The 23,672-nt window shown below is 39.4% G+C and overlaps 1 protein-coding gene across 4 annotated transcripts in view; it reads right to left on the bottom strand.

The window, feature by feature from the left end:
- Positions 1-23,672, bottom strand: part of SLIT3 (slit guidance ligand 3) — a 473,826-nt gene that overhangs the window by 142,117 nt on the left and 308,037 nt on the right. For all 4 annotated transcript variants that reach the window (XM_030284150.4, XM_030284149.4, XM_002189997.7 and 1 more), the window contains 3 exons: positions 17,304-17,375; positions 12,014-12,085; positions 2,684-2,755 (listed from right to left, as the gene is read on the bottom strand). In XM_030284150.4, coding sequence (XP_030140010.4) covers positions 2,684-2,755; positions 12,014-12,085; positions 17,304-17,375 — 216 coding nt within the window. The remainder of the gene's footprint in view (positions 1-2,683; positions 2,756-12,013; positions 12,086-17,303; positions 17,376-23,672) is intronic.

Here is a 23,672-nt window from a genome sequence, read left to right on the forward strand (position 1 = left end):
CCTCCAAAGCCTTATTATCTAACCATGCCTAGTTATTTTCTTGCCAAATATAATATCATACTGGCTTACCACCTCTGCCTTATAAGGCAGAAATGCAGAATGCTGATGCCAGCTAGGTAGTCTGAAACTTGTTCTGAATTCATTTCCCCCACACCAAAGCCAAACAGGACACTTGAAGACGTGGCCATGCCTGAGATGAGAACCCCTCTATCCAGCTCTGGGGCTCCTGGCACCAGTGGTACTGTCTGAAGGTGTTTCTGAAGGCCCTTACAGAGAGCAATTCAGCCAGAATACAGAATAATCCTGGCCTATATTGTGACAGTATGTTTAAACTGAAGAATAATTACATGTCTGATAAACTCTGATGAGTTCTATCTAAAACAATTAATAACAATATTATCTGTTCTGAAATGTCACAGTAATTATTTTTTTCCTTTAAAATGATATATTTTCTTTCTTAATAATAGTTTTTCCTTCGAAACAATACAGGACCCACAAGGACTCCCTTATTCTCATTGTGTCCTGCTTTATCATAAAGCCAGTACCTTTTCTAAACTGCTCCTGCTCCAGCTCAGGAAATCAGACAGGCTACCAGGATACCTTAATCAGAGTGTTCTTATCAGAGTGTCTCCAGACTAATAAGAAGAAATCCAATCTAGTGCCCATGGAACACTAAATTAGATCTAATCATAGGGCACTCTTCCAATTCTTCAACAGCAGGTCTAAGACCAACAAATGCCATTTATTTTTTTTTAGTAGCCATTAAAATACTACAAGCAATCCCAGAACAGCTGCTTTAAAGCCACAATCCAAAAAGCTGCAGACATTTGTTTGCATTTAAAACATGATCATGCAATGGTCTCCTTGCCAAAAGATACTTTACATACAAACACTGGAAAGCCCTCAGGTCATGGTATTTTGGGAATCCCAAAACAGGGCAACCTACTTACATTGTCTCAGCTTGAGAATGTTTAAATAGTTGAATCACAACACCTTCCAGTGGTTCCTTGGCACACAGATTTTGTTTCCTTAACAACAAAGCATCACTTGAGCCAACTCTGACTAAAAACAATTGTATCTTGTCTTAAATATGCACTTCACTGAAGGCCTGCTCTACATGCACACTAGCACTGTTCTATAAAGGAGTTAAAAATTGCTTAATGCCTTATGCAGAAGTTCTAGACCCATATTTTTATAGGACACAGTGATCCATGTATTGAGTGATTTTCTTATTTATATTTTCCTCCTGGGAAGGATTCTATCTGTAAAGTGTCCTGGATTAGACAGGACAAGTCTTGAAGAGTATCACTTCAAAGTTGCAACTATAAAATATTTGGGTTGGGGAGGTTTTAAATTTCAGATTTTTTAAAATACAGGTTTTTTTCTTCAAAATATGATGAGTCCCAGCCCCTCTGCACTTTCATAATTATTTTCCTCAGACCTGGCAAACCCCCAACATTTCTCTTACTGCCCAGGCATGGAAACACAGAAGTACCAGAAAACTTGTGAGGTTTGAGGCAGGAGAGAGGAAAGGAGCTGCCAGAAAAAGGTGCATAGGGTGAGGATAAAGTGATGGGCAGCTCCTCACTTAGCAAAGAGAGTCATTTCAGTGACTTCATTTTACTCGTTTGGCTTTGCTCATGAATGCTGATCTAAATCTAAGCTTACTTTGATATCCCATATAAGGGCAGCAAAGGCTGCAATCATAGTGACACATCCAATGGCAATGACAATCTTGGGGAAATTCATTGCTGGCTACAAAAGGATTGTCAAAAAGGTTTCAAGTGACATGCCGAAAAGCCACTTCATATTCTGTATTAAATATGATTTACTGTTTGGGGTGGAGGGCTGTATGTGACACAAACCAGAATTGACTCACTTTTGATACATCACCTTTATTTTTGGAGTGCATCATCCATGATGGTAATCAGAACATTGGAATGCACATTAAACTCACTTCCCTGCTGCTCCCTCTACTGACTGGCTGATGATTCCCTTCCCTTCAAAGGAGTTACTGGTTCCCAATGTGATCATGCAGACAAGAGTGAGTGAAATTTGCAATTTCACATTTGGCTTAGGAAATCTTTTCTGTTCCATTAATACATAATGAATATCTCTTTATATATCTTACCCTGATCATGACTGCAAGTTAAATCACACGTGGCATAAAATATTTTAAGTAACAATATATTGTAAAATCATTTCTCTTGCAACCAAGCCCCATCTGACATCATAAGAACTGGAACTGAGCACGAGTTGCAGCAATCAGAGCTCTCATGTTGCCCCTTCCCTTGCCCCAGCAGGTTCTTGCAGCACAGAAGCCCTCAAGGACCCAGACATTGAACCACAAGTGCTAAATGTGTAAAAACAATCAGATGGCATCCCCACCCACGCATCAGCCGGTGACCAAATTTCCTTTCTTGGACTGAGTCTCTCATTTCCTCCCCACACTTAAATCCTCCGTGTCTATTATCCATTATACACTCTGTGCTATAAAACTGTTGACACCTTCCTTTTTTAGTTTTTTCAGCCCTCGCCTCCCTCTTGCCTGACACAGAAACAACAGACTAGCACATCCCAGTGAGCTTTCAGTGGAAAAGGTGGTTCTATTAATGTCAGGAGCTGAGAGAACAGTAAATCTAGCTAGTCAGTAAAATAAAGAAGAGGAAGGGATCATACTCACAGCAGCTGCAGAGACACAAGATCATCAAAAAGGCCCTGGGGAATCTCTGTGATCTTGTTTCCATAGAGCACTCTGAAAGATTCAGGAAGACAAAATAAATCTTAAATAAGAGCCCAGTTTAGTGTCCTCCCACATCTCTGCATTATCATCTTTATTGATCATGGTGCACCATGCCCAGGATCTGTGGGCATTTCATTTAACCGCTGATCTCATTTTCTTTTCAGAGAGCACATGGCATTAAATGAGTCGTTATGATTCAGGCTTCGTCTGGTGTTGGAAGGCATTTTTAATGTAGAAACTGGACATCATCCAAATACTGTATCTGAAATATTTTTCATTCTGTTAAAGGATTTTTTTCCATCCTCTTTAAAAATATTTTAGCCACTGAAAGGCACATTGTCTGATGCAAAAACCTAGAATTCTGCTCAGTAATACTGAATTTAAAAGCCAGAGAGCACAAGCTGGTTGTCGATAAAATTTCATATAACTGAGTCTCTTAAGATACAGTAATTGGCGTGAAATGTGACACAGGCATCATTGGATAAAATATTATGGCTTCACCAGCTGCTGTTAACATTTCAATGAACTAATATAAAGAAATTTATCCTGAACTGGAAATAGACATACATTTCAGCAGCTCCAAAATAATTTAGGCATAGCATAGTTATAAAAATCAGTAAAGCTTTAATAACTAAAAGGAGAGTCACTGTGTATATTTAATCAACCATAAATATATGCCCTGATATCCACAATTCAGTTTTAGCATTAAAAATATTTCATTTTTTTAATGGAAAAATACACATATATTATCCTTAGAAATTGAATGAAGGGGGAAGAGAGACAGAACCACCATTATGCTGAGATGTGTTACCCAGTGATCAGAGCAAAATCATGTATGACAGGAACACCAGAAATTCAATCACAGCTGAACTATTAGCTCATGTCATTTCTGCAGGTCAGTATCATTTGTGAAAACCAGAGAGTGGCTGAGGAGCTTATGTGAGTCCTGGTAAAAGGGAAGGTTATCAGGCTCCCTCTGACAACATTTTGCCTTACCTAAACATTTCAAACTGGAAAAACAGAATTTATGTAATTTCTGTGCTCCACACAGGACATGGCACACAGCTATAAACCAGCTCATGCCAAAACCCTGCTGCTTATGTGTCACTAAATGTGTTGATTCCCTCACTTTTTAATGTGGAACAATAGGCTGGCAAGGAATCAAAAGATCATGTGAGGCTTGGATGTTGGCTGAAATCCTGTCTTACCCTGCCTGACAATGTTTGAAATATTAGGGGGAGCTGAACATGCTGAAAAACAAACTCTTAGCAGGGCAGACCATTTCCAATACCCCCTGGCCTTCCCAGAGCATCACCACTTCAGTTTACTCTTCATCAGTCACTGGGAGTCCATCAGCTCTGTGGGAGCCTTCCAGAGCAGCTCATTTCTGAGCCCAAACACAGAACACCATTTAAATACCAAAACCCAAACTGAAAGCAAATTTTTCATTACTCTTGCAGTTTAGCAGGAACTGAAGTGCTACTCAAGAAACTCAGGGTCATCCAGCATTCTATTTTCTCTAAACAAACATAACAATTTCTCTATCTAGTACAGAGTCAGGAGGTGTTTGTAATGTGCTGCTCCCATTAGTGTTCCTTGTGAGTAATGAATGCTTCCAAATTTTACTGATTGTTTCTTAACTTTAGCTTCAGAAGACACAAACAATTTCCTAATTCAATAAAATGTAATGCAATACATGAAGATTTTTATAATCTGTCCAAAGCTGGACAGAAATGGTGGCTGAACTTGGAAAGGATCATTTAGACAGAACATTCAAGTCCCTGAATTTCACTGGGCTCTAAACCAACATGTGAAAGGCTGACTCACAGATTTCTTTCTGCACAAAGATGTGTTCACCTGTATTAGGAAGCAGAAGCAAAACCTCTGCAAATAAAATATTTGTAAAAGGTTAAAACATCAGTGCCCACAGAACCCATGCTTCCTCTTCCCCCTCCAGTCTTTCTGAAAAACCTTTCTTTAGCTTTAGTGTGTCATCTGGACACCAAGTTTAGACTGCAAACTCTGGGATGTCAGAGAAATATCTTCCTTAGTTTTATGAAGGAGCAGGATCATCAGTGCTCATCAATAATGCACAGTGCAACTGCAAAGAGGAATAGAGAAGCTCAGTTTTACAAAATGTCCATGGAAGGTAAAAAAAACTCCACTCCAGCCTAAGGGTTATTCTGGCTGTAGAGGTAAAACATTAGGGGAAAGAAAAACCTTAAAGAAATATCAACACTCATGTCCTATGGCACTACTGAATGCAAATATCAAAATAAGACCCTCAGAGCAATTTTTAAAAAAAAAATATTTTAAATTTGAGAGTCAGTGTGCTACTGAACTTCAAACCTTGGATGTGTTTATACATCTTCTTTATTATTTTGAGCAAAATAGATCGAAGTAGCTTATAAAATAAAGCAAAGCTCCAATTTTTAGAAGCCACGAAAAGGAAAAGAAGCATTTTCCAAACTACTTTGGCTTATGTGCATGTGGCACATTAGCATTCAAACAGATTAGCAGCTAAACAAAAGTCAGTATGAGAGCTCAGGCACTTGTCTCTAATTCATACTCATGTTGAGCACTGCACGGAGCCAAATGAGCTGATGCCATGGCTGGGCTGCAGGGAGCACAGGGAGGGCAGCTCTGCACAGCACTGCAGCTCCTGCACTGCAGCTTCTGCACAGCACTGCAGCTCCTTTGCTGCAGCAAAAAGCACAGAACAGCAGCTTTGCTGAGTTCTCTATGTCTGTGCCAGCCAGGAGAGCACATTCCCACCGAGGAGCATCTCCTGGGCTGGTCCCTGCCCTGCTCCAGCTGCTGCTGCCCTGGGCAGGGCTGGGGCCAGCCAGGCTGGCACCCTCCTGCCACCCTGCCACCTCCCTGCTCTGCACCCCAGGGCTCCCCCAGCAGCAGATTTGGGGTGAAGGAACCAAATGAAAACCCCTGACAGAAATAATCAAACCCAAAAAAACTAACAAAGAAACATCTCCCAAAAAAACACAAAACAAAATGAAACAAAAAACCCCAACAAACAATCAAAAAAATCCAAAAAACAAACATCCCCAAAAAAAGACAAAACAAAATAAAACAAAAACCTCAACAAATTAACAAAAACAAAACAAAAAACACAAACAAAACCCAAAAAGCAAGCACCCAAAAAAAGCCACAAAACAAAACTAAACAAAAAACCCAAACAAACTATTAAAAAATCCCAAAAACAAGCAAACACCCAAAAAAGCCACAAAACAAAACTAAACAAAAAAACAACCAACCATGTAAAAAACCAAAAAAGGCAACAAACCAACAGCAAAAACAAAGAAACAAACACCCAAAAAAACACAAAACAAAACTAAACAAAAAAAACAACCAACCATGTAAAAAAACCAAAAAGTCAACAAACCAACAAAAACAAACACAAAAACCCACAAAACAAAACAAAAAACCAACCAACCACTGAAAAAAACCCACAAAAAGTCAAAAAAAACCAAGAAAACCCCCAAAAAATCAAAAACAAAACCAACAAAAAGCCACCAAACCAAACAAAAAACCAAACAACTAAATAAAACAAATAATAAACACTATCTTTAAAAAGCCATATAGCAGGAAACATGGCCAATTCAATTCAAGAGTTTCATTTAAATCTCCAGTGCTTTAACCAGCAGAGGTAAATTTTAGGAGATTTGCCCTTTGGCATTACAAGTTCTAAAAACAGTGTTCACTTGCTTCCCCCACACATGTTGCAGGTCATGCAGATGTCCTGGCTAATGTGCAAGCTTGGCAAAGGAACACAACCCTTCTTCTGTCCCAAAGCACCTGAAATTTTAGACACAAAGCATTTTTTTTTTAAATTAAAAACCCACAAACAAAGTTAACATATAATAAAAATAAAATTAGTTCAGTAATTGCTGCCAATAGACAGTGAATTAGTGAATTAGAACATTTATTAGAACACCAAAAAAATTACTAAGTTTTTTTTTGGTGTGGGCTCCTGATTCTTCACTGGCTTCTCATCTTTAGGAGAGAAAGTCAGCCACAGGTCTGACAAATGCCACAGCACATAAAGCACAAACCCCTGGCAGCATGCAAGCTTTGGAAATCTCTGGGAGCAGCACCCTAAAGAGTCATTATGGATCTGCAACAAGAAGTTACACAAATATAAAACAGTCACAAATGAGGCATTGTGTTTCTTTAGGCTGATTCTGGCATCATATTTTAATAGTCCCCTAATGATGTATCCATCCCAAGACATATTAGATATTAAATTTCCAATTAAATAATTAATTGTTACTACTAATCTTCAAGCTTTGCTGGTTAACACATGATATTCTAAAATAAAGATTAAACAGTGGAAACAGTCACTGCATAGGTTGATTTGCAGTTCTGGGACACACCACACACAAAGAAAGCACAAGGAGCACACGGAGCCACAAGTGTGGTGGGTGAGAATATCATCAATGATGGACCAAACCTTCAGCAGAAGGGTCTCAAAACATGAAATTTACACTGATTCTTCACAATCTCTGTCCATTCTGACCTCTTGCACCATTTTAAAAAGAGGGAATTTGCACTGACTGTATCAATATATGGTCCTTCAGATGAAGTGAAGTTTAAACATCGCCTTTGAAGGGTGTGAAACAATAATTGCTGTGTTCTTTATTTTATGTCTCTGCTCCTCAGCTTCTTTACTTGGAAATGTAGTTGCAATTTAGCTGCTTCATTAAGTCAGATCACAGAATACAGAGATTTTTCCTTTGAAGGTGACACAGGGTTTTTTGAGGTATGAAAGCCTAGCACAGAATCCTTTACTTTAGACCATATGGTTTCCAGCTAAGTGTTCCTTTATTTTGGCTGGGCTGAAACATTCTTACTGAAGTGTCAAATTGTGACTTTATGCAATGTCTTTTTCAGTCCTCAGAATGCTTTTAACTTTCCTTCAGACTGTGAAAACAATTCTTGCTAGGAAGAATTTTATTTCCCAAGCTACGTACAATGGCACAGGCACAACACAAATTCAGGTTTTCAGAAGAGGATGAATTGATAGGGATAAAAACAGCAATAAATTTCTAATATCTAAAAGAAACATAGATTTGTAATTTTTTCCCCTTGCACTATTTCATATTTCTTCAGAACAAGCTAAGCTAAATAAATCACAGTAAAACTATCCAATGCAATTTGTTACCTTAAAATAAGTTTGTCAGCTATTGCAATAGACAGTGTTTTATTGCAGATTTCAAATCACCATGAATGACACCCCATACATCATCACCCAGGAGATGATGGTCTAAATGGGACTGCTATGTCAAAACCTAAGCTGTCTCTTGTCTTTGTGCCCAGGCTGATCTAAGCTTTTAAAGCGTTCACTAGCTTAATTCAGTATATGAACAAAACCAAAGGAATTCTCCCTCTGCAATGGTCTAAAACTTATTCATGCAGATTAACACCCTAAAGACTTAGACTATTTTGTCATATCTCATAAAATGTCCCCAGAGAGTCTGAATATTGCTTTCCAAACCTACATTTGTGGGACATTTACTGACCCCAGGAATTACATTTATCTTTGATACTATTAACAATAACCAAATGCTGATACAATTATCTCGCTGATACCAGACCGATTCTGAGGTGATTAAGTGGAAAATTAATTTACTTTAGAAAGTGTGTGCAGCAATCTTAAAGCATGAAGCTATTCCTATTGTCCCCTATGCTCTGGGCTGTTGTTAACCACTCCAGCTCCTGCAGAGGCCCTGCTAACCACGGAACACAAACACCACGTACTGCAAACAGAGTGTTTCTGAAACTTTTCCTTCATATTCAGGTAATACATTCCTTTGCAGCCAACCAATTTTGCCACACTTCTCAATGCAGGGGTACTATTTACTCTCATACTTATATGGAGGAACTATTGCATTGCAAGACTAATTCTTCCAGCACGACAAGAAGAAGAGGAAAAGCCAGGAAACTCCAGGAAAAAGAAGGGAAAAGTTCTTAAAGCATAATAATTCCAGTTCCTTATTCTGCAACAACCAGGCAAAAAAGAAGTCATGTGCATCCCCAAATGTTCGTAAGTAGAAATTTCTTGATCCAAGGAGTAATATGAATAGGGAACAAAAACCCATTTGAAAACAGGCATAGGAAAAGTAACTTATTTCTTCCTGCATATGGGGAATGGAGAAGTCTTGAATACCCTACAGGAACAAACTTGCCCTTTTTTTGCTAAATGCAGAGAAAGCCCAAGGCAGAAATAGTTGCTTTCAAGTATAATAATTTTGTGTCCTGTTTGACTCCCATAGGTGAATTTCTTATTAGAGAAAACATATAGATTTACAATAAAAAACTTAAGACCTGCTAGCACATGGACCACTTAGCACTTTTAAAAGATTTAAGTTTTAGACATTTTAGAGGAAACAGCTTCTGTTATAAACATTCCCATGTTTTGAAAACTGCAGTATACATTTTTTCCTACCATCCCAACACAAGTACAACAGGCAGAGTACTCTGGGAAGCATTTCTGCCTGGAAACACCAAGCCAAGCTGACTTCAGAAGAAAGCAGAGTAGAACCCACTAAATACAGGCCTGCATTAGGCAGGCAGACTAACAACGCTGGCTGCCTTCCAGAGGAGCACTCTGGCTCCCCAGACCCATAGGGAGCACTGTGATTGCATGCAAGCAGGGAGCAGAGGGAGGAGCACAAAACTGGAATAAAAACAGACCAAAAAAGCGCAAGGATAATAGGTCATACAGCAGCACTTCATTTTTAATGGGAACCAAGTTGCTTATTCTCAATTGTGCATTAATACTTTCCCCTCCTTTCTTCTGGTTGGAACTCAGCTAGCTGAAAAGTCCAGCTGCTCTGTGCAGAGATTAAATTTTGATGATGTTTCATTAAAATGTATGCACCAATCACACCTGAGTGAGGTGCAGGGACAATTAGAGCTGCTCCTGGTATACAGAGCAGTGTTCCTTCAGGGCAAGCAGCTGAGTGAAAAGTTGCTGGGGCCTTGGGCACCCAAAAGACTCAGCTAAGAGAAAACACAGGTAAGCCACTGTCTCCCTTCATTGCTGCCTCCTTGCTCTTTCCCCTTGGGCAGTGTCATTGGGAGGGCTGGCACTGCCCAAGAGTCCTCACCTGGGGAAGCTTTCTTCAGAGAAACCCAGATTCTGCTGAGCAGGATATCATCTTGCCCCATAAAGATACATAGGGCTCAGAAGCTGCAAGAACTACAGGGAGCAGCCTGCCAGGTCTGAGTGACAGGTGACGAAAGATGAGGGAACTAACCATGGCTTGTCAACTATAGGGAAAACATTTTTAAGAACTACCTGCAATGAACAGCAGCAACACCTTCCAAAAGAAAGTAAAAACACAGCTGATAACTGACCCTAGAGGAGGAGGCTGATAATTTCAAGACTAGAGTTGATACTGCCCTAGAAACACGGCTGCCAAGGAGAGGAGAAACTGTGTTTTATAGCTTTGTGTGTCTGTGGTGGAGGGAAACTGAGGCAAACACGGAACAAAGGGAAAACTTGGAGGCAGTTCCTTTGCTACAGCCTTTGCTGTGCTGCATCTCATCTCCCTGCCATAACCTATTGGCATTAACTTCAGCACTGTTTTACCCACTTGGATATGAACATATTAAAACATCATTTACTTAAAATATTGCCCTGGATGACTGGACAGAGAATACACAGTCATGTCACTTGCTGCTGTCTGCAAGTCAAAACACCATAAACTCCTGCCCAGTTTATATTCTCATTTCCTCTCTGTCCACTCTGATGTGTTTTGTCCCACACTCCTGAGGCCACCTGGGGATATCTGAATTAACTGTGCTAAAGCTGAATAAATTCTGCCTGGGGAAGTCAAGCCCAGTGGAAATATCTTGCCCATCCAGCTCACTCCTAGCCAGGAGGTTTGCCAGGACCAGGAAGCTGCAGCACTGCAGCATCAGCAGTAGTTTCATACTAAGCCAAAACTGTAGCCTTCAGTAAATGTCACTCTCTTGCTGAATTCTCTCCAGACAGCAGTGAGGGATTTGACCATTTCCACAGCATGTTGAATAACACCACCAGAACTATTTAACAAACACCAGCAACACTTAATATATATTTCTGGCATTCTCCCAGCTGGATTCAGGGCGCAAAAAAAGGCCAATCCTTCTGTATTCTGGCTCACAGGTTTACTGCAACATGCAAGTTTAGTACGTAATAACTTTCTGATATTCTTCTAGCAAAAAAATTGTTCAGTTTCTCAGAATTATCCAGTATTCAGAAAATAAATTGATGTCAGCTTCTAGCAACAAACTACAGTTTTTAAAAACCAAGCTGGGTTATATGAATATTAATGAGATAATTGCTTCCATACTGTTTTTAAAATTAACACAGGTAAATATAATTCTAGTTGTGCTTCCCTCTTCTTTCAGTGTGGGGCTTTCTACCACTCTATTCTAGTTTATCCTCAATATGCAGCTTCTGACCTTGCATTGCTCTTTTTACCCATTAAAAGATCAACTGTTTTAATAGTGGTATGGGTACCTAGGCTGAAATACAGCTGCATGTAAATTTAACTTGGTGCTAAATCGGTTTTCTGTGTTCTATAAAGAGAAACAAATGGCTGTCAAGAGATCCTACCTTCCTTTTATCTCCTGTATGAAATCATATCTTAGTCCCCTTCCAGCTTAATAAACCAGTAATTACAGCTAAGGTGTATAAACATTTTTCTTATGATTAGGTCCTTCCCTAACTAGTTTGAAGAAAAAAATACAAACCAAAACCCACCACCACAAAAAAACAAAACAAAACAAAAACTTAAACAAAAACCAATTAAAAAAACCCACATCACAAAAAAATCAAATAAACCAGAAAACTCCAAAGAGAGTGTAATTTCTTTAGTATAGAAAAAAATGCAGTCTGGAAATATTTCCCCAACTCTTCCCCAATTAACAGCACCAATCATGCCTAAGGTGAGGTTCTGGTGTGCCATGAGGAGTGTGGGAGCATGGAGCAGCCTGCAGATTCATGGGTACAGAAGATTGAATAATGCACTGATCTGAAGAAGTGCAGAAGTCAGCAGCCTTATGAGAGACTTGTAGACAGCCCTCCTTTCTAAACTTCATTTTTCATTTACAAAATTTTTCATTTACAAAAGATCAGATGCTTCACACAAGCTGGCAGTTGCACACAGAAACATATGTTCCCCCAGACAGCGCATTATCATTTTTATTCCTCTTACATGCAAGCTCTCCCCAAATGCCCATTCAGTTCTATTTTCTACTTACAATGAAATAAGAGATTTCAAGCCTTTGAATGCATCAGGTGCAATGTCAGTTATTTGATTCTTGCTGATGTCTCTGTGAAAAGAAAGAAAGATCAAAAAAAATGTTAGTAAACAGGAAGCTAATGAAAATATTGTAGCTGTAGCTTATTGGAAGAACACACTTGGTATAAAAACAGAAGTAAATGATCATATTATCTCAGAGAAATTATGAACTATGTAATGGCAGAGATAGATAAATTCCAGAAAGGATGAGAAATATCAGCCAGTGTGACAGGCCACAGCCTCAATAGAGAGCACCCTTCTTAATAAGGGCTTTGATTTTATGGATGTTAAAGAAAGGTTTTTACAAAGAACAACAGTGATGTTGATAAAACCACCCCAAAGCTATTAATACTGGAGATGGCCCTGCAACCCTCCTCAAGCAGCCTGTGACAAAGCACAAAGGTGTCTGAACATTTCAGTGCAGGCATGGAAGGCCAACTTTGTACCAGCAGAGTGGATCGTGCAGTCCCTGGTCCCAGAGCAGAGAGCTCAGCCCTGTTCCACTGAGGCCTTTAATAGCCTAGAAAAAACGAGCAGCACAAAATCCACTCAGCACTGATCTGCTGAAGTTCAGGCACTGGAGGAAGCCTTCAAGCATCTGAACGGGAACTGTGGAGCTCTGAAGGCAGCAGCACTGGGGGGACCCAGGGGTCAGCTCTCCTGACCCCTGTCAGGGATCCCAGCCCAGCCAGATTCCAGCCTTTTGGCTGGGCTGTGAGCGGGACTCAGTATTGCCTGCTGGATTTTTGAAGTAAAGGGTGCTCCTGGTTTGGAAAATACTCTTCAGTTTGAATCATAAGCAGCCAAGAACATGAAGATAAATAAGACTGTGCCACAGTAACTTTATACAAGGAACCCAATTTACTACACTTGGCACCCAGGTGCTCAGAGTTGGGTGCCTCATCGTGACTGTCACTGTCATTAGACTTTCTGTCCATCAGCTCAACCAGGTGCTGAGCTGGGACACCACCTTCAGCCACCTCACTGCACTCCCTGATAGCTGATATCAGCTTGTGTCAGTAGTATCAAATATCAGTTTCAGCCCTGATAGCTGATATCAGCTTGTGTCAGTAGTACCAAATCTCTTCACTGATAGCTGCAGCAGTGCAATATTTCATGTACATCTTCACTGATACTTCCACTGGGGCACTTGCTATGGATCCAAGTAGACTCTAAATAAAACATCACTTGAATGAGAACTTACTAATCAGAAAGTAAAGAGGTTTTCCATTCTCTACATCTTTTGAGCTACAAATTATATTGGTTAAAATTTTAATGAGGTTCTCAAACTCTTTTCAAATCTAGCCATGTAAAGTGGGATTTTTTTGTTTGGTTTTTTTGGTAACTTTTCTGAGGTTTGATTCTTTTTTAAAGCTCATAAAGAATTGCTCTGCAATCTACTGATGTTTTCTGCTACAATATCCTTCCTAGCAGGACAGGATTTGTGTAAAGTTTTGGTTTTGTAGGTCAACTTACAGCAGCCAAACTTGCCACCTAGAAGATAGGAAAATTATTTTTATTTTTCTACAGGTTTTTGTGACACTTGCTTAGACTGACTGTTGCTTTTCATCTAGTAAGGAGAACTATGAAGTGGATCAATCCTACCTATTTATTGAGAAATGTTAAATATTGAGGAATGTTAAATATTGCTAAATCACAGAAAAAGGCGAGTTTGCATCTGAAAAGGGGGATCTAGTTTTTGAGAGAAGTATTTCAGCAGTGTTTTAGTGACCTGCTACATCTCAGCATTTCCAGCCTTCCTCTCCCCCATGTCTGGCGGCTAACGAGTGTGTAACTGATGGTGCCTGAACGTGCAGAAACGCCACGCTGGGCCACAGCACTCTCACTTCATGCAGATGCACTACAATCAGCATTAGAAGATAATTAGACACATTATTTCCCTTCCATTAGAGCCCAAGTTCCACTGCTCTCGGATAAGAAGATTGCATCTTCTGACTTGAGTGAGAGAAAGGGATTCAATTTTGTCTGGTATTTCTATTCCCTTTGTTTGGCCTGCTTTGCTGAGATTGTCCTATTCTGTCTTTCATTTACATCAAGACAGGGACAGGCTTTTCTAAGCTGCACAACTAGGACAATTTCGATGACACAAGGCTCATTTTCTTACTTTAGGCTATCTCAGAATCACTCAGGGGAAGTGTGTCTCTTCAACTGGAAATGTAATAAAATTATCAGGATTGCACTCAGGCAGGGATGATATCAGTCACCTCACACTCCCTCCCTGCACCTCTGACAGCATGATAGAAATCTCTGAAAAGGTTGTTGCACACACCTTGGAGGGTGGCTGTGCTCAGTCACCAGTTGGGGACATAAATTGGTTTTGACTTTGCACCAGAGGAGCAAGGATACCCTGCAAGTTGCTGAGTAACACATGACTGCACTGCTTAAATGTCTTCAGGTTTTGAAACAAAACAGATTTATTTTTAGTTGTAGCCAAATGCAAAACTATTAATAGCATTGGCTGAATACTGTCTTTGTTGACTAACATTATTAAAAACAGATTACTTGATTATCTCCAACATATAAAATGGACTGTTTTCATTTGACAAGAGTACTCAGCAAAACCCGTGTCATACACAGTTTAGTTTGTAGAAGCTGCTTAAAAATGTCACAACTCCACATAGCTACTGGGAAGCCTGTGAAATCTCAATGTGTTTTCTGCTAAAATGTGGTAAAATTAGTCTGACAACATGAAATGCCACTACAAGCATCAGAGCTAGAGAGGTGCAACCACAACCTTCATAGTTATTCCATGTACTTGGCTCTTACTCTTGCTCTACAAACTTGTTAGTTAAAAGAAGAGCAGAGACAGGAAATGTGGGCAATTCTGATTAAGTCCAAGACAAAATAGGTTTGAGCTCCTTTAGTGAACCTAATCATCCAAATAATTCTCCCATCCTGGAAGTTGTTGAAGAGATAATTCTAAACAGCAAAATGCAGCTATATGCAAGTATAACACTTGAATTAATATACATTTTTTTGCTATCATCTTGAACTAATAATATCAAGTCATATCAAGATTGTGTTGGACAAGTGGATCTAATTTAATAATTAATCTCAGTTATCCAATTAGCTAAGGAAAGGAAACTTCATTATCTTGCAGGAAATACTCAGTAAATAATCAAAATACAAGGAGTACAGAGTTGCAAATGAGGACTATCATCACTAACATTCTTGCATATTTTTTCTTGCAGAAGGAGAAAAATACAATACCATTTACAGGATTATGCTAATACTATCGTCTGAATGATATTAAATATTATTATAGTAGTTAATAGTAACAATAACAACAATTACATTAATGTTCTGCATTTGTGTACCCCCAGTAGGGTAACCATTAATTAAATTGATAATCTTTCAGCTAAGGCACTGTTCATTGAAATCAAAGTGACAGAAATGAAGAAAGGCTAACAAACTTCAGTGATACTGAACTTATCTTTCCTCTAAAGGAAAAGGATGGATGATTCTTTTGTTTGAGGATATAGTCTTTTCACCAAAGTATATTTTTGTGTTTACAGGACTGGGAATCTTGAAAAGATGGTGTCAGTAGTCTCCTTAAATACTGAAACAAATGTCCTCAATAAAACTAGGTGTAACAGAACTGTTGCTCAATCCAGGGCCTCCCTGTCCAGCAGGAACTAAACTTTAACAAGGAGACAGGTGGATAAACAAATTACAAAGCATCAGGTTTGTTATGGGACATTCTGATCCCAAATACCTGTCCCAAGTGCTCCCACAAGATCCTGTCACGCTAATGAAGCTTTGGCACAGATCATCTGGCACAATAACTTATTATTTCATTATGAGTTCAGATCTCAATGAGGGTGCCAATTATACCCCGAAAAGCTGTTAGCACCATTTGCTAATGGAATTCTGCTGCGAAATTCTAACATTAATAATTTCACATAGCAAGTGCTACGTTGGATAGGGCAGCTATCTACATTGAAGAATATTTTTTGGTCAACTCCCATAAAACTACACTTCACCCATCAATGAAAAATGAAAAGACAGTAAAACATCACAAAAATCTAAAATTAGTCATACCTTAGAAAGAACTATGTAGTGATTTTAATAATAAAAAAGTTACAATTTAGGTCACTGAAAAGGGATCCATCATTATTCACTGAAATTACCATCTCACTATCCAATACAGTACTTCTTTAAAAATACATACAGCTACATTGAAAGTGAGACAAGAAAAGGGACCATCTAAGATTGATGATTTGACCTGTTAAATATTCAGATCCATATTTACAGCTCTTCAGCTCTAGGAATTTGCTAAGCTGGGACTGGAAAACACAGCAATTTTGCCCTTAAATCAATGGAATGGTGCAAACTCACTTCAGTTTCCCAAAGCTATCTGATAATCCAGTGTCTTCTCTGAAATGAGCCGACAGTGTCTTAATTCTAGCATTGTTCACATCAGAGAAGAACTGCAAAGGCACTTTTTCAGCAGCATTAGCACTCATCTACAAAGCCTGAATGGCTTCTGGAAGTTACTGCTCCAGTGGCAGTATCTCCATACTGAGGTGAAGAGGGGTAAGCTGCTTTACCATGATTTGTGACATCGTGGAACTGTCACATCATCTCTCACATATCAGTCAAAAATGAAAGAAAAACCTGACTGGGGGAATGCCTCGTCTTATCTGCATGACAGCACTGCTGCACATCAGGATTATTATGTTTTTTAATCCAAAGAGAAAACACAAGAGGTAATAAAAGAAGAATTATCTGGATATCCACTGGTGATTAAGCGACAGAGAAAACAAACTACAGCAGGTTTCTTTGTTTTCTTGTAAACAGTCAGACCATTTCAACGTCAGCACATGAAAGGCACTGCAAAGAACTCCTCACTGCTCTGCAAGAACGTGACTCCTGCTAGAACTGGGGTCAGCCACCCTGACGTGCTGCAAACAGATGAGAAACGGATGAGGAGAGAGACGGAACTTCAAATCTATTCTGAGGAAGCAGATTTGAAGTCTGAGCAGACTAACAACTAATTAAATCACATCGTTTATAATAGGAAGTGAAATTAAGCATTATTAAGGATTTCATGCACTGTTAGGCATCCTGAACCAAATTCCATTGTTGCTTACACTCTGAAGAGATGATTTGTGCAGTCCCCAGTGATTTCAACATAGAATTGCCAATATGTTTCTAAAATGAAGATACTGAACTCGAAACTAGAAGATTCATGATTGCTCTTGCATGTTGGTCTTATTAAAACTTACATTCTCTTCAGCTTCTTATACTGGGTGAAAGCTCCAGGGGGAATGATTTTGATGAGGTTTTGTTCCAAACGTCTGAAAACAAGCAAAGCAATATACATGTTAACTACACAGCTATAGGACAGGAATCACGTTCAATATGACAGCACATTTTATATAAATAAAAAGCAATTTTACGGGGTCTTATGCAAAACATGGTTTTATTTTGAAGTCCACTAGAGAGAGAAAACGACTTAGAAAAATAAAATAATCTCTCTGATTGCTAAGATAGAAGAAATGTCACAAGCTAAGGAAATTGCATTTTTAAGGCTCATGGAATTAATAAAAAATAGTAGGCATATTTTAAAGTTAAGGTAGAAAATACAGACACTTTCCATGACTAGGTGTTGTAAATAGAATGTAGCTGTTTAAAGGGACAGCTAGGCTGGGCTGTGACAGCTTAGTAAACAGATTAATAACACAATCAGACCAGTTCAGGAGCAACAACCTGGGAACATGCTAGAAACCAAAGCGAATTCACTGCAAGGTGAATTCAGATTTTTAAGAGGATGGGGAGCATTTTATGTTATAAGGGTAAAAAAAGAGAACTGCATCTTCCTATTCCAACTACCAAATACTTAAATTTTTCAACAATATGGTCCAGACTACATAACAAGTCTGCTGTTTTTATTTCTAAGATTTGGCTTAAAATAAGTATTCTTTATGAAGTACCATAAATGCATCTATTACTAACATAAAATGTAAGCAGCTTTAAGATACCACATACAGCAACCACTGAGATTAATTTCTGTTCCTTCCCCATAGTAAAATATTTGTCAGCAAGTTCCCTGAATTCCTGCTAAAAGGAATGGCTTCTCCTCAGATGAACTTTAAATATTCATCTCCATTAGAAATGTAAAATTGGATCCTCAAACAACAAATTCCACTGACCATGGTAGCTAAATTTTTACTGAGTTGGGACTGAGACCAAAGTGTGGTTTCACCTTTCTTTTATTTATTATTGAAATGTTGTGTATTTTTTTCCCTGAAGTGTCCTAAAAAGCAGCAGTTTATATAGTAAAAAAACTGTGGTTGAAAACAGCTTAGAATTGAAATACAAAAGCATATTGGAATGATGAAATGAGGCACTCCAGTCATTTCATGTTGCTGCAGCAATGCAGATGGGAGAAAAAAAACTTTAGAACCAGGAATGACAATAAAATGAAATGGGAGAAATGGGAGAAGGGAGAAGTAAATCAAGGTTTGCAAAGTACTAGGGAACAGTAGAGAGAAAATGCGTAAGCTCTCTATCCCTCTGGAGATCTGTGCTTTCATAAGCAAAAGGAAAAAAATCCCCTTGAAAATAAGATAATTTGCCAGCTCTTTTATACTCTAAGAAGCTATTTAAGTACAAATATTTTGATATTTGCACAGTCAGCTTGTACAGCCAATGTGCTCGCCCTCTTTTATATCTGTAGCCATCTATTTTTTAAAGGTTGTGATCAGAGTTAATTCTATTCCTTGTTTTGTGATTTGAATTAGGGTCTGAGATTTCCCTTCCAGTTGGTCTAAATATAACAGCTTCATTTCTGGCAAGTCCACAGTGAAATGCAAATCGCTGTGAGCTCCAGCACGCCACTATTGTTGGGTGTTTGTCACCAGAATTAGCAGCACACACTCTTCCCATAAAGGCTTTTTGTCAGCTTGCCAGTCGGGTGTTTAACTCCTCCCAAGTGTTTCTGTGCAGGCACTTCTAGGAACAAAAGAGGGTCATGCCTGCCCGATTTCCTGGCCCTGGGGATGGAAAGTGGGGCTCAGCCATCCTGCAGGGCAGCATGCAGTCCTCACAGGGAAACCCAAATACAGGGATGGGGGGAATCGTACACCTCTATACAAGTAAATTCCCAGGCAATTTTAGTGACTCAAGGCTGGAAATACACTCAGAGTTTTCTCCCCCCAAGAGGGTGAAAAATATCCAAAATTGGAATAGTCACAGGTCACAAGTAATAAAAAATAAAATTAAAAAAAAAAAAAGCAAATTTCTAAAAAAAGAGAGGAAGACAGAAACAGGAGTTATTTGAGAGTTGCATTCTGAAGCTACCTAATGAACCTTCACCCTTTCCTACAGAATCTGGAGCAGATGGTCTGTACAGAAGTAGATGGACATATCTCCTATCATCTGCTGCTGTATTTCCATCACAGCACCTGACATTTTTTTATTCCACGAAGCCTTCTGCAAATGAAGGACTAAAGAATGCTCATAACACGTTCTGCTCAGTGCACTCCACCTTGCAGATGGTACCAAGTTATAGAACTTTTGCTGGATCAGTCCATGTCTCACAAAAAGGGATGGGACCTTGACTGGTTGCAGATTTAGGGTTTATTATCTGTCTGTATCATACAAGTGAAAAGTAAGAGACACAGAGAAACAAACATCTATGCAAATCTAGATCAAAGACAAGATGGCAGCTTATGCAAAGCTTTTTTCTATATATTCTTTGAACTAATAGCATAAAAGAAAAGGTGTAAAGTCATTATACTCTAATAAGAAAAGGACCTGAGGGGGTTTAACATTAACAAAAGGACTTCTATGAACTTCAAACAATACACAATAATTTATTATATAAGATTGAAATTTTTCTATCTTTGCAAAGCATATATCTAGGACTTTTCACACCTTGAACTATCAATAAGTTCTTGTTCTTTCTTGTTCTTTATGATAAATATAAATGTATTCACTTGGTTTTTATTTTTTTAGCTTCCCATGAGAAGGTTTTGAAATTTCTTAGCCTTTCTCAGCTTTATGTCTGCTTTCTGGGGTATTTTTGCACTTTCTAAAATCTTTTCCCTTTTTATATTCCGACAGTACCACAGGAGCACCACGGGCCCTCATCAGGGTGTGTTGGCAGGTGGGCTCCAATGTGGGCACAAACCAGAGCACTCAGTCCAGTGCTGCATTAAATAACCCTGTGCTGTAACAGAATTAAGTACTAACCTGACTTCCATTTGCTTTTTACATAAATGCATGTTTTAGAATGGCAGACCTAGCCTGAGAAACACAGTGCAGTTTTCACAGAAAACACCTTGTTTGTATTAATACTTTACTCTTTCACCTCATTTAGCTCATACATGACATGTTAAGTACAGCAGACAATTAAAAATCTCAAGAAATTCTAGGTTCTGCCAGGAGGGGTGCTGGAATTTTCAGCGTGGTGAAGGCCTAATTAGAAACCATACAATGGGAAACTGCTAGAGATGCCATCTTTGAAATGAAATGAAAATAAGTATTCCTACATAATATTGTTCTTTTTTTCTCCAAAAAGTGAGAATGTGTAAATTTTACAGGCACATTTTATTTTGGAGAAGATTACCTAGGTTACCTAGAACATGACCGTTGGAAAACTGTGTTTTTTATGCTCTATCCCTATGTGGAGTGCTGTCATATGCTATAAAACCATCTATGCCAGTGCAAAGCAACATCTGGGGGTATTACCAGAATATACTATAAAATAATTTTACAATACATTTGAGAAATCTGCAAAAGACACACAGTCCTAAAAGGCAAAATTTTGATAATTTAAACTACTACCTCCCATCCCATTAAAGGTTTCCTACAACTCAATAAAATTTTTCTTGATTCTCCTGTGGTATTTCATACTCAGGTCTATTTAAGAGACTTGCCAAGTGGAATTCACAAAACTGATAAAGTGAATTGGTCTTGTTCAAACTTTCTGTGGTTTTTGCTCCTCCTCTGTTGCCCTTGTGGCTGTGCCATGTCTCAGCTGCCAGCTGAGTGCTGAGATGAATTGAACCACATCTCTCCCATCCCCACACACATCAGTGCTGTGTCTGCCTCTCCCAGCTTTATTTTAGAGGCTTTGACAACAACATCAAAGGACAGGGACAATTTCCTTTTTCTTCTCTAATACATCATCAGAGATTGGAAAGTATGAGGGCCCACTGGATTCAGATCCATTTTTTTTTGTAATAACATGATGCCAGACAGGATCAAGTTTTCCTTCTTCTCACTTTTTAAAAAAATGACTTTGCAGCAATGAGAGCAAAAAGTAAACATTAGAGAAAAAATTAGAACAAAACAAACCCGGGCAAACCATGCACTTAAAGATGAAAAACTATCCCAGGGTAAAGAATAAGCACTCAAATTCCCATGCTAATCCATTTCAAAGTTCACTGAGGTGCAAATCTTTTCATCACCTCCTCCTGTGGCGCCTGTATTGCTCACACCCAGGATGACAAAACACAAAAGGATAAAAACCTCTGCCTAACAGGGACTTAGCAGAGCCAGCTCACACTCAGGAGTGATGAAGCCATTAGTCTTGAAGAGTGATTCCCCCTGCAGAGTTGGGGAGACAGACGTATTAATTTGGGCCTTAACTATCTCTCTTTCATTGAGGGAAAGAAAGAATTTGTTATTTGGGTCTCTAATGGAGCAGTTTGCTAGCAATTTTCCCATTTCAAACACTGTCTCTGCTGCTAATGTGCAATGTTTTGTCAAGCTTACCTACCCATAACATAGACAAATCACTACCTTGGAGAAAAAGAGAGGGAGTGAAGCATCAGTACTGATAATTCTCAGCTGTCAGATGAATAGAGCCTACAAATGAGGCAGCCACGCTCTATTAACAGTGCCAGGAGCTCCTGCTGAGCTGTGTCACCAACGTCCCTGGGCATGGGGTGGGCACCAGGCCCTGCTGGGACACAGGGAGTGAGAGGATGAGCCAGGCTGTTCCCTGGGCTCTGCTGGGCTGGCATGGCTCAGGCTGCCAGGACCACAGAGCCCCGAGCCAAAGCCACCTCCGAGAGAGGAAAACACACCTGTGGCACTGGCAGGACACACACAGCCTGTGTGAGGAGTGCTGGGAAGGGCAAAAACCTTCTTTTCCTCCTGCCCTATAAGCAGGGATTTGCAGGGAACTGTGTGAGGAAAGAAGAAGCATTCACATCCACCATGGGGACAGAAGCCAAGGATGGGGAGAACCATTTGTATTATGAAGGAGGAAATTTCTAGGGAACACAACAATCCATCCAGGGACTGAAACAACTGAATTATAGAAACCTACTTGGACCATTGTTCTACATTTATCTCATAATTTAGGCTCTCATATCTTACCATGCATTTTGGTCTCTGATGAAGAAAAATCCACAGGTGTAGTTTCAGTATTCGAGGTGAATAAATCATACTAATAAATCACCATCATACATGGTCTTCTTACTACAGATATGAGCTGGATCTGACCCCTGCCCTGACACATTTCTTTGCCTCTTCATCTGAAACACAAGCTTTATTCCTAGCATGCACAGCAGGTTTGGGTAGCTGTACTGAAGTATTTACCCAGGATGGGAGGAGAGGGGAGGGATCCTGCCCTGCAGTCACAGTCAGGACTTGCAGCTCATCCAGCAGCAAAACGTGGAACAGCCACAGTGCCAAAACCTGCTTCAGAAAGTGCTCATAGACTGATAGCCCAGGGAACAGCTTTTTGTGTCCCTCACCCCTCAGTCCCCAGGTAGAAAACAAAGTGCTTTGGGATGGCAGGCCACGGAGGATTTTGGATGTCTGTGTTTACTGCTTGTTCTAAGAGTTAAAACCTTCTTCACCCTGCACCCCAGCCAGACTTTATCACCATGTAAAACCCCTAAACAAATAGAGTCTTCCAAGACTTTTATACTGCTGCCTTTCAACGCAGCACCTGAATGACTTCCTAGTAAAATTAATAATAGGCATTATAAATGCCTCTTCTGGAGCCTGCCTTAGGAAATGGAGAGCTGAGAGGCAGTAAAGCATCCACCTATATTAATGCAAGGTCACAACTGGAATTTCCCTTCATATTCCCTTTGCTGTTGATTTTCAGGGTCTAGCTGTCAAACTCCTGTTGTAGTTCTAGACAGGACTGCTTCCTAACAACTCTCCCCAGGGCAGATCTTCAAGAGACAAAATCTTATCAACAGAAGTGACTTGTCAACATAAATCTACCTAGGAAGTTATAGAGATAATTCTGCTCACCAAAAGACATCTTTCAGAATGAAAACAGATGTTTTGATATTTTCCCTGATACCATGGTGTTATTCTAAAAGCAGTGCCAGTGACATTGGATCTTCTGACGCACTGCAGTGAATTTAGTTTCAGCTGTGTAGCTGAGCAGCTGCTCAGGTATCAGCTGGTAACCACTGCATTTGTGATGGCAGCCACATTAGAAATCCATCCCTTATGTTGTAGCATGTTAATTTTGCATTAAATATAGCACAGACACCAGAGAAATCTGCAGACTGGCATTTCACAAAACATCTTTTGACAAAACACCAATGTCTCTCTAACCACATTACCACCAGAATGAAGCATTGTCCTGCCAAACCTCAAAGTTTCTCCATCTACCA

Source organism: Taeniopygia guttata, chromosome 13, assembly GCF_048771995.1.
Source record: "Taeniopygia guttata chromosome 13, bTaeGut7.mat, whole genome shotgun sequence".
In the NCBI taxonomy this organism is placed as follows: domain Eukaryota; kingdom Metazoa; phylum Chordata; class Aves; order Passeriformes; family Estrildidae; genus Taeniopygia; species Taeniopygia guttata.